We start from the raw sequence: 12337 nt of genomic DNA on the forward strand, positions 1-12337 counted from the left end.
TGTGACACGCTGATTGGAATACAGGCTGTAAACCCTTCCAGCCCAACATTCTGTGATCAAGATGCTATTTCTGTGTTTGCCTCGAAATACAACTGCAGCGTAGATGACCTGAAATATGAAGTTCCTCAGATAAAAAGACTAATTATGAGAAAGAAGACAAATGGATTAAAAACACCAGAAAATCTACTGGAAATGACAGTGTTTATTGAGCCTTTTAAAGAGGTGTTTAATGAGTTTTTTAAACTCTGTAAAATTGCACTTGCATTGCCTGTCAGCACAGCAGCTTGTGAGCGTAGTTTTTCTGTACTTAAGCGAACTAAGACCTACCTAAGAAGCACCATGAGTGATGAAAGACTGAGTAATTTAGGAATTCTGAGTGTAGAATCAGAAAGAGCTCGGGCCATTAACCTGGAAGATTTTGTTGATGTATTTGCAAGAAGACATGGAAACAGGAGAATAAAGCTGTTTTGATTTTGAGCAAATACAGGCAAAGACAACTGTGACTACAGACAAAGGAAATGGATAATAGACAAAGTAACTAATGTGCTGTTATGGTTAGGGCTGTTAGGGCTTTATTATATATATTAGGTTGTTGCATATATAAAATGCATTTACATAACCTATGCCTTCTTACACCCTATGCACACAACTCAATATGAATTAGTATATCTTCTTACTCTGCTTTTATATTCTTAAATCATTTTCTAAAATATTATTTTATAATTAGTAATTGTAGTATAAATATGTGACTAAGAATAATATGCAATATAACTTCTAAAAAGTTTCTTTGTTAACTGTAAAATGTCTAGTTAGTTTTCTTTCAACTTTTTACATTGCATTACATTTGCAGCAGTGTAACAATTGTTTTAATAAAGTGATGAGTTAACAATCTATGCTTTCTTGTTTACTTTTATTCTCTGTTGAAATGAACCAGCACTCCAAATAAACAGGCTACTTCCAGTTAAAGGGATAGTTCACTCAAAAATGAAAATTGTGTCATCACTTACTCAACCTCGTGTTGTTCTAAACCTGTATGGGTTTCTCTGTTCTGCTGAACACAAAAGAAGATATTTTGAAGAATGTCGGTAACCAAACAGTTGACGTGTCCATTGACTTCCATAGTATTTTTTTTTTCCTACTATGGAAGTCAATGGACACGTCAACTGTTTGGTTACCGACATTCTTCAAAATATCTTCTTTTGTGTTCAGCAGAGGGGGGAGGGGGGGGGGGTGGATCCGGCGACTCAAAACGGGGGTTGGAGGTAACGAAAAAAAAAAAAAAAAAAAAATACACTGCCTACGTAGCTTCAATGCAGGGACAGCGCCAGAGAATTTTTAACGCATGTGCTGAGTGGGTGCTAGATCATTGACGGGGAGCTGCGCAAAACTTGGTCACTAAATATTAATATTCAGTTATGTTAATGATCACAATTAAAGTTTTAATTTTATTAAATTGAACAAGCGCAACATTCAGCATTCAATCAAATAGGCCTATTCTAAAAGATGTAGGCTATTATTATTAATAATGTTATTTCAACACAATATCTCGTTATTTCGAAATAATATGTGTGCATGCATCTGTAAATCCGGTGATGCGTGTATTGATTTTTATTAATAAACAAGTGTTTTCTCTAAAAGTGTCGACTCGGCTGCAAAGATTAAGTTGACGATCGGCATCTCTGTGTGAACGCGCCTATAGAGAGAAATGCACATAAATAAGCCTAATGGATTACATAATCAGAGAGTAGCCTTTTTCTTTTTTCGTTTTGAATTATTTCGTTTAAAGACATTTCAAGCTTTGTGTATTTGATTTATTTGTCATGTCTGTGTGAGGCATACACCGAGTTTCGTTAAGTTAGGATGTGCTAGTTCACGTACAATGCAACAATGCAAGTGAGCGCGCAGGCGCCTCCGTTATATTTGTTTCGTAGCCTATTCATTAAATACAGGCAATTGGTTGATGAAAAATTGATTAAAATTAAGATACAATTTATACAAAACGAAATTCACTTTAAAGAAAGGCTTTTCTACAAAACAACTTCAACTTCAACGGTCAAAATCATGTCTGACCCGCTCCATGTCTCATATTGCACATCCTTACTCGCTTGTGTTGTTCTGTTCACTTTTCATAAATCAACATAAATGAAAAAAAAAATAACATTACAATATTTTAACAAATATGAAACTAAATGCGTTTTTTAATGGCTACAACATTATAGTAGGCCTACATACCCTCTATTTGTACAAATTTCTGCACATTCATTTAATTCTGAATTTTGCACAAGTTGAAAGGTATTTGTTCAAATCAAGTTCACGGATAATTACGCGTGCATTTATTAATCATTATGATACTAAAATTCTAACAAATAGGCTATGCTATGTACAAAAAATCGAGCTTCCCCTCGATGTTGTTATTCAACAGATGAGCCCATAATATGAACGCATTTACACGTTAAGCATTTTCCTCCCATATAAAACCATGTGGCTTAATGCAGATTAGAATGTCCCCTTATTTTTTCGAAATAACGAGATATTATGTCGATACTAGGCTGTGTCCACCGCGTGGTCTCCTTTTTGATCAGCGGAAACGATTTTTGCTTGTTTCGGATCTGACTGTCCAGCGTATTTGAAAAAGTTAAGCAAACTTTCCTGTCTTTTTTACATTTTTCCTCTGAGTGAAACGATCGAGGCTATACAGCAATCTCGACTCGTACAACAAGCGCGCACGTCACAAATATTGAACACTACACAAAAAGTAATTTTATTTTTTTTCATTTAGGCATTTAATTTTAGTGACACGGGAGGTGCCGGATGATGGATCCAATAAAAAAGGTTCCGGATCCAATGTCGGAGGTGACGGAACGTGTTCCGGCTCAAATAAACCCCTGGTATTGTGCCACCCTAACATTTTTGCTGGCCCCTTTCGGCCACCCTATGAAAAAAATCCTGGAGGCGCCACTGCCCTCATGTGATACTGATTGGTCGATTGATAAGCTTAAATCTGATTGGCTAAAGAGTACGACTGCTCTGTGTTACGAGTGTTATGCTGCCAGCAAAGTCTCAAAAACTCACACACACATATCTAAGGCGATTCGTACGTGAATGACGATTTGCACATTCAAATGCAAGGATACACTCGTACATTTTAAACATTCAAAGGTTTTTGTGCACAGTTGTATATCTACGAATTGTGTTTTGCATTTGTGAAATGTATTTTATGAGTATATAATTTTATTTTGCGCATGTGAATTGCTTTTTGTGAATATATATTTTTTTCACGCACGTGGATTTTTTTTGTGTGCACGTGAATTAGGTTTCATGCATGTGAAATTGTCTACGCATTTGTGAATCATGTTTTTTGCGTGAATTATATTTGAGACTAATCTGCTTCCATACTAGTGCGGTGGCTGCGATATATGTAAAACTACCAACATCTGTTGCAATGATTTTTGGAATGACTTATCGTGAGAGGGAAAAATAACGGTTTAGTCGCATAACATCGGTTAACGGAAACGCCATCGGTTTGCAATAGCCTAGTTTTTTAACAACATTTAAAAAACATTGCAAAAGTTTTGTGCAAATCTGTAATGAAAAGGCGGCTACTGATTCAGACTGGAAAACTCACCAAGAACAGAGGGAGTGAGGATCCATTTAAAGGTTTTTCTTCCATTAGCACATAGACAGGATGAATACTGATCATCAGAGGAGGCTTTGAGAGTGTAGTCTGAGGAAGGAGCTGGAGACACTTTAACCTGTCAATCATACACACATGATTAGTGGCATATTTGATATGATTTGATTAGAGTGCGTCTGAAATCTCACCATGATGCACTTGGACAGATAGCTGAAGACAGTGGCCTTCAGCTCAAAGATCTCCCCGCGGATGATGGAGTAAGGCAGAGAGAGCTCTAGGAAGAAGGGCTGGAAAACTGTCAGCTGAGCAGGAGGAGCCAGACCCAGACCTTCAGAGGACAGGCAGAAGGCCTCCGTCTCCCAAGAGGTGATGGTGTCAGGAACCGTGACAGGAACCTGAGCTGATCCAGAGTCCCTGTGGAGGAATTACAACAATAGGCATATTTGATTCTGACTCAGTCATTTTTCCTGTAATAAATGACAACATTCAGCACACAGATGATGAAAAAACTGGATTAAGAATCTGCAAAGCAGGCAAGGTATTAATAAGAATAAGTAATAGGATAAATATGATGTTAAATGTTCTGATTATGCTTTAAATACCCCACTTCAGCAAGTTCCCAGATCCAAGTTTCTGGAAAGACAGTTCGAACTGGAGAATCAGGTGTTTCAAATAGATATTCATTCCTAGAATCTGAGAGAACCTCTGACCAATAACAAGAGCCTGGAAAAAAAGAGTACGTCAAAATGATCAATTCTATATCCAGTCATAAGTGAATAGAAAACGGAAAGCAGATCATTATTTTAATACACATATTTTAAACGTTTCAGTTTATTTCGTTTTCATTTTAGTTTAAGTATTTTAAGGCTGCAAATGTGTTAATTTTATTTTACAAAATTTATATAGTTTTATAGATTAGTTTGTCCTACCAATATTAACACTGATTCAAAGTTCACTAATAACCCTAGAAAAAAATGGTCTTTTCCTACATCTCTATAATTGTGGAATTGTGCAAGTTTCACAATTTCACAAATTGAACATATTTAATTTTTTGAAATATATTTCATAACAAGCACCAACATATTAAAACATTACAGCTTGGATTGTAATAACAGTAAATGTACCTACCAAAATTACACACAGGGAGTTCCACAAACAAATTTGTTGCCATCTTCAATCCCACTCTCTGCCAAATGGCAATGATGAACCACAATAAAAGTCAAGAAAATACAAATTACTTTTAAATGTCAGTATAATCATAAAGGCTTTTTATACATTTACTTACACATGTGCAGTATATACTCTTCCAATCATTATCTACTGCACTGCCACACATATAATCCAACTGTTACCTTTAAGGATTCATAAGTGAATGTGTAACTCGAAAAACGCGGACACGGACACTCGTCATCTTCAACAGTCTCAGGGTAATTTGACCACGATTGCACTGGCAGCAGGCTGAAGATCTGTGACAGGACGGGACCATGTTCACACACTATCAGTATGATTTCTAAATAATACATGTATTTCCAACGAAAATGTATTTCCAATTTGGTGAGAAAGAATGAAGATTAATGCTAAATTTCCTGAGATCAAAATGTCAGCTGATGGATCATAGGCAGCAATAAGTAAAGTCTGTTATCATTAGATTCACACTGTAGATTCCCACTATGAAGACACACATTTAATCATCACTGAATCTTAAAGCATCTAGACCTTGTCAACATCCAGACGTTCTCCTGACTTCAGGATCAGGACGCTCTGATCTACAGCACTGAGGCCACACAGTGAACCAGGCTGAGCTGAGAGCTGGAGAGTGTTTTTCTCACTGGGAACTGCTTTAGCAGGAGAAAACTGCAGAGATACCTGTGACATACAGGGAATATGATTTATTTTAGCAATGAGTCAGTAATACAGTTTAAAAAGGTTAATTTCTAAAGCTACAATGCATACCTTGTTTTTGAAACACTTTTCAATGTTGAAATCTTTGCTACTAGCCACAACCGTTTCACTGGGCAGAAAAACACAGTACGCCAGAATCTGCATTACAGGAGCCAGATCTGCACTAATAGACAGTTTGAACGACATTGAGCCCCTTGCTCCATCAGAAATCTTCACTTCAACCTTCTCATATCCATGATGAACAATCACTCCTCTGGACAAGACCTGAAACAGACAGATGACACTCTGATAACAAACTGACTAGTGCAGCCAAATAATACTGTTAAACAAAAACATCTCTGTGATAATGTACATACTGCACATGTTCTCACCATATAGACGATGTCAGTTTTGAAGTTTTTAATTGTCTCTCCAACAAAATAATACTTGATGGTGACGGTAAATTCAGAGTCACACTTTAATGGTTGTTCAGTATTCTCTATAATCAATTCACTTCGTGATGGGGTGTATAGAGAGTCAGGTTGGATGATATGGACTGTTTTTTTATCAGCAACGATGTAAGGCGTGTTGTCATGGTTGTAATAACGGACCTCTTGATAGACACTTGCCTAGATTACAAAAAAACTGAAATAACTCATGTAACTCTTCAGGCATTACAAAAGAAAACTAAGTGAACACAAAATATCTTACTATTAGAAAAATATGACTTTTAGAAAGACTGGATGTATTAAGAGAGAAGTTGGCCAGTCCATCGCTGTCTGTAGTGAGATTTAGGAGCAGTTTTGTGGACCAAGTTTGACCCTCCATAAGATAAACCTTTTTGTTTTGAATTGGTGCACCTTTGAAATTTGAGAGTTTTATCTGTTGAAAATTTGAAGATTTGAAGGAATAAATTAATAAATAATTCTGTACATATCAATGATGTTAAACTGAGACAAACAGATTTTAGACGTACTTTTCCTTCAATAACTGATCCGTGTTCATATGTTTTGGGCAGGTCAGTAAATGTGACTTTACCAATTTCATAAGTGAGAGATACAGATTCAAATTTTGTCATGGTGATCTCTGTAAATAGTCAAAACACCTACATAAATACTTGTTCAAATAAAAGTAAAAGGTCAAAAATGTGAAATTCAAGACGTGTATGTAACAGAGATCTGACCAAATTAAACAGCTCACCTGTTCCTTCTTCTGTAACCATTGCCTCAACATGAAGAGAATTCTGCATCACATGCCGTGGATACCTGTGAAACCTACGACCATTTACCAGTGTGAAGACGTCAAAAAAGTATGATGGATCTAAGGTATGGATGGCACAGCCTGTCTGTTTTATCTAATTATGAACACAAACATAACTATTAACTGAAGAGTGGTTTAATGAGATAAATGGAGGAAAGATAATGGACTGCGTTTCAACTCACATACCTCAATGGTTTCCTCTAAACACCCTGGATTGATGGGAAGGGAAATATCAGGATCTGTGTATATGGCAGTGTAGGGCCAATTATTACGGCACACTTTCACCCGTGATTTACCAGGTACAGGCTGTCCGTAAGTGTATCTGTGAAAAAGGTACAAGCAACTGATCTACAGCCCAGGGTTGAGTTAAGCAACTAATATATTAGGATGGGGGGTTAAAGTAAGAAACTGACCCAAGAGTTAAATAAATAATAATACAATTAACAATTAAATGAAAGTGTGAATGGAAGAGCACTTTGCTTTATTAATGCAGGAAATAAAAAGAAACCACTCACTTTCCGCAAACCTCAATTATCAGTTCCTCTTCTTCAACACTTACTTTATTTGGGCTTTTTACAGTAACTTCAAACTTAGGCAAAACTAGAAGTCAGAAGGCAGAAATCAGAGTTATTAGTACTCAATTTATATATTAAAAATTAAAATACAAACATATTATTGAAACTCTTCCCATGCAAAACTGCAAATTGTCTGTTCCCTTTCAAGAGAACTCTGCTGCATCATAAGTTACGACACTATGGGAACACCTCTGCGTGATTGCGTCTTGAAGCACGTGTGAAATCAGTCCAATGGTGTGGCGGAACGTCATAGGCGGGAGACATCATGACCTGGAAGGTATAAAGCACCCCTGAACCAAACAATGTCAGCTTCTGTTTCTTCAGCAAGCGGTCTGTGTTACTCTATCTGTCATATGTGAGGTTGTGTGTCTATATATCAATATATATTTCCTCTCTCAGGATCAGGAAGCACACTCTGCGTTTTCTTCCGCCCTGAGTGAGTTAAGCCCCTTTCACACAGCGCATTGAACCCGGGAAATTGCCGGCAAATTGCCGGAACGCCTTCTGTGTGAACGCAAACACGACCCGGGTTTAATGCCGGGATCGATGCCGGGTTGGGGACCTAGTAACATTGCCGTGTTCAGTCCCGGGACGCGCGCTGTGTGAACAAAAGCCGTAATAATGCCGTGTCGTAGTGATGACGCTGAAGCCGGGATCGTTCGCCAGCTGTGAAACGGTACGAAATGCGCAATTTTATGATCGAATCAGAGAAATAAATGCACAAGCGTGATTTCTCGAGAGAGAGAAATCGCAGCTCATAAGCAAACTGAAGACGCTGCTGAGACATTACAAGTCACATCGATGTCACGTGTCTTTCCGGGACATACACGGGTTGTGTGTGAACGCGCTCTCTGATTCCGGAAAATCACTGGCAGTGTGAATGAACCAAAATCAAATGAACCCGGGTCAAATCCCGGGTCACTTTATCCGTGTATTTTCCGGAATCTCTGTGTGAAAGGGGCTTTAGTGTCTCACTCAGTAGTATCGAGTCAGTGGATATCACACAAGCAATGTACATACTTTGCTCTACAGTTATGGTGGTGAAGAAGTCTGAAACCTCAGTCAATTATTCACTAAAGAAAGTGAAAGCAAAAACATTTGACACTGCATTAACGGTTCATATTCTTTCAGAGACGATGAGAGCTGAATCTACTTCAATGTGCTGATAATGGTATATAGGCCTAGGCTAATTGTCTTATTTTATTTGCTTAATATTTCTCTTGTGGCCCATATGTAGTGGAAAAATTAGAGTTGCTAATCTAAGCAATCTAATCTAACTAATCTTTTATTTTCCTCACAGCTCTTTGGTAATATAAAATTATTGTGTGGAAGTCCTCTTCTGATCATCGTCTATCGGCGCATAAACGCACTGCATCTATCAACTGAGCTTCGTCTATCGGCACAACCTGGTACGGGGGTTTTCGTGGGGCCCTTCAAAAAAGCAGGTGGTGGCATTCCAGCAGGTCTTCCCTTGTCGATCAAAGGTCTCAACCTCGAAAGAGGTTATTAGAGCGGTCAGTTCAGCCGTTTCCTACCTGGAATCTGCTTCAGGATGCCAAACTTACTTCTCAAAATACACCAGATACCAGTCTCAAAAGACTGGTTTCCTTAGTAGACCCAGTGTTGGGAGTAACGCGTTACAAAAGTAATTAATTACTGTAATGCATTGCTTTTTGCTGTAACGCGGTAATGTAAGGCATTACAGGGGGGAAAAATGTAATATTTTACTCGGTACAAATGTCAGTAACGCGCGTTACAAGCAGTTAACCTGGAATAAAGTGGTAGTTTTTTTTTCCTTCATGCAAATTCGCCAAAATCACCGCGAGATCAGCAGAGGAGAAACGTCCGCGCAAAATGTTTCACTCCGTTTCCATGGCAACTCTGCGCCGCGGCCGCTCCAGTGTTTGAAAAATAGACAGTATGGGTTTGAAAGCGACATGAATGTTCAAAGTTCACGCGCACGGCCATTGATTAAACCACGTCAAAATCATGCAGCATTTACAAACATATAGAATTAGAACATTACTTAAATAAAAATCTCATTAATATTACATTATACATTTAAAACTGATTTTGGAGATCTATGACTCGTTCATAGACCAAATGGCCTATGCCCACACTACTGCAGTCACTCACAATAATAATTAAAATAAAATAAAAATATTTGGCTTAGTTATTTTTATTTTTGCTAAAGTTTAACCCTAAAGTTTACCCCGGGCTTAAAGTAAAAAGATTTCTGTACCATGCGTCCATGCAAAGTACCATGGTAATATTTGAGGTACCAAGGTTATATCTGAGGAAGTATGTACCATGGTAATATGTACGGCAGAATGTACCATGGTTATATCTGAGGTACTAGGGCATGTACCATGGTAAATCTGAGGTACCATACTATGTACCATAGTAACATACTGTACAGTATAGTACTTCAGATATTATCATGGTACCATGATAATATCTGAAGTACTATAAAGTATGTACCATAGTTATATCTGAGGTACTATGGTATGTACCATGGTAGGTACCACGGTAAATCTGAGGTACCATACTATGTACCATAGTAACATCTACAGTACCATGCAATGTACCATGGTACCATGATAATATCTGAAGTACTATATAGTACCATGGTTATATGTAAGGTACCATGGTACTACCATAGTACTACTATGGAATACCATGGTACTACTATGGTATACCATGGTATGTACTATAGTACATCATAGTAAATTTCTTATGGGTCCAAGCTCAGTCGGATACCACATCACCTTCTACTGGATGTGTAATGAGCTAATTGAGCATCATAAGCTACATTTAGATTTCCAAATCCATATTTGCAGTTATTTGGGTGAGAGTAACTTAAAAGTAATGCAATAGTAGTGTAATGCCTTACATTTTAAATACAGTAATATTGTAATGTAACGAATTACTTTGAAATGACAGTAATAAGTAATAAATAACGCATTACAGTTTCGAAGTAACTTGCCCAACACTGGACGCGAGTAAAAACATGAACACACTGGACAGACGCTTGATAGTAGAAATCTAAGTTTTAATTCTAATTGAAAGAGACACTGAGGGCCCTATTTTAACGATCTGAAATGCGAGTATCAAACGCGAAACGCAAGTAACTTTGCTGGCGGATCTCGGGCGCTGTTGCTATTATACCGGCGGGATAAATGACTCTTGCGCCCGACACAACTCTAAAATGGGTTGGTCTGAAGTAGCTTCATTACTCATCAGTGTTGGGAGTAACGCGTTACAAAAGTAATTAATTACTGTAATGCATTGCTTTTTGCTGTAACGCGGTAATGTAAGGCATTACAGGGGGAAAAAAAGTAATATTTTACTCGGTACAAATGTCAGTAACGCGCGTTACAAGCAGTTAACCTGGAATAAAGTGGTAGTTTTTTTCTTCTTCATACAAATTCGCCAAAATCACCGCGAGATCAGCGAAACGTCCTGGAGAAACGTCCGCGCAAATTGTTTCACTTCCTGTACGTTAATACAGAGCCGAGATGAGTGAGCCTGCAGCGGATAGTACATTCTCAACAGCGAGAGAGGGAGTTTCCTGCTTACCAGTCGCAGTGGTCCAGCGTCGTTTCCATGGCAACTCTGCGCCGCGGCCGCTCCAGTGTTTGAAAGCGATATGAGTGTTCAAAGTTCACGCGCACGGCCATGATTAAACCACGTCAAAATCATGCAGCATTTACAAACATCTAGAATTAGAACATTACTTAAATAAAAATCTCATTAATATTAAATTATACATTTAAAAATGATTTTGGAGATCTATGACTCGTTCATAGACCAAATGGCCTATGCTGCACACTACTGCAGTCACTCACAATAATAATAAAAATAAAAATATTTGGCTTAGTTATTATTCATTAGTTATTTTTATTTTTGCTAAAGTTTAAGCCTAAAGTTTACCCCGGGCTTAAAGTAAAAAGATGTCTGTACCATGAGTCCATGCAAAGTACCATGGTAATATTTGAGGTACCATGGTTATATCAGAGGTAGTATGTACCATGGTAATATGTACGGCAGAATGTACCATGGTTATATCTGAGGTACTAGGGCATGTACCATGGTAAATCTGAGGTACCATACTATGTACCATAGTAACATACTGTACAGTATAGTACTTCAGATATTATCATGGTACCATGATAATATCTGAAGTACTATAAAGTATGTCGGTCCAAGCTCAGTCGGATACCACATCACCTTCTACTGGATGTGTAATGAGCTAATTGAGCATCATACGCTACATTTAGAGTGCCAAATCCATATTGGCAGTTATTTTGGTGAGAGTAACTTAAAAGTAATGCAATAGTAGTGTAATGCCTTACATTTTAAATACAGTAATATTGTAATGTAACGAATTACTTTGAAATGACAGTAACAAGTAATAAATAACGCATTACAGTTTCGAAGTAACTTGCCCAACACTGAGTAGACCAGACTTAGTAGAAAGGTTGCTGTCAGCATGGGACTTTCTGCCATTGGGTTATACAATAAAGAAAGAGAACAGAATTCAGTTTTGTTCTCGTCCTCACTTTCACTGGGTTCTGCCCACTAAGGTGGATCCAGAGCAGGCTCTGGTTATGGAACAAGATGTGAAAACTTTCTTGGAGAAGGGGGCCATAGAACGTGTTCCCCACCAGAATTCGGATTTTACAGCCGGTATTTCATTGTTCCAAAAAAGAACGTCCGATTTATTTGCACCATGTAAATCGTGCGGCCAAAAGCTAAAATTAAAAATGTTAACTTTAAAGCAAATCGTGACTCCAATCAGGTCAGAGGACTGGTTTGTCATGATAGACCTCAAAGATGCATACTTCCACATATCCATCCTTAAACACCAAAGGAATTACCTCAGGTTTGCTTTAGGCGGCAAAACATACCAGTACAGGGTTCTTCCTTTTTGCCTAGCACTGTCAGCTCGCACTTTTCATGAAATGCCTGGATGCTGCACCGGCTC

General features: G+C 37.9%; 1 protein-coding gene across 4 annotated transcripts in view; it reads right to left on the reverse strand.

Moving 5' to 3' along the window:
- The window catches only part of LOC311296615 (alpha-2-macroglobulin-like), a 44380-nt gene that overhangs the window by 22690 nt on the left and 9353 nt on the right, over positions 1-12337 (reverse strand). For all 4 annotated transcript variants that reach the window (XM_084418460.1, XM_084418458.1, XM_084418459.1 and 1 more), the window contains 13 exons: positions 7291-7375; positions 6962-7097; positions 6716-6869; positions 6492-6601; positions 6227-6397; positions 5908-6144; positions 5588-5800; positions 5351-5500; positions 4987-5100; positions 4763-4820; positions 4237-4357; positions 3823-4048; positions 3626-3752 (listed from right to left, as the gene is read on the reverse strand). In XM_084418460.1, the coding sequence (XP_084274586.1) occupies positions 3626-3752; positions 3823-4048; positions 4237-4357; positions 4763-4820; positions 4987-5100; positions 5351-5500; positions 5588-5800; positions 5908-6144; positions 6227-6397; positions 6492-6601; positions 6716-6869; positions 6962-7097; positions 7291-7375 (1902 nt within the window). The remainder of the gene's footprint in view (positions 1-3625; positions 3753-3822; positions 4049-4236; positions 4358-4762; positions 4821-4986; positions 5101-5350; positions 5501-5587; positions 5801-5907; positions 6145-6226; positions 6398-6491; positions 6602-6715; positions 6870-6961; positions 7098-7290; positions 7376-12337) is intronic.

This window comes from Rutilus rutilus (assembly GCF_951802725.1).
Source record: "Rutilus rutilus genome assembly, chromosome: 9".
Taxonomy (NCBI): domain Eukaryota; kingdom Metazoa; phylum Chordata; class Actinopteri; order Cypriniformes; family Leuciscidae; genus Rutilus; species Rutilus rutilus.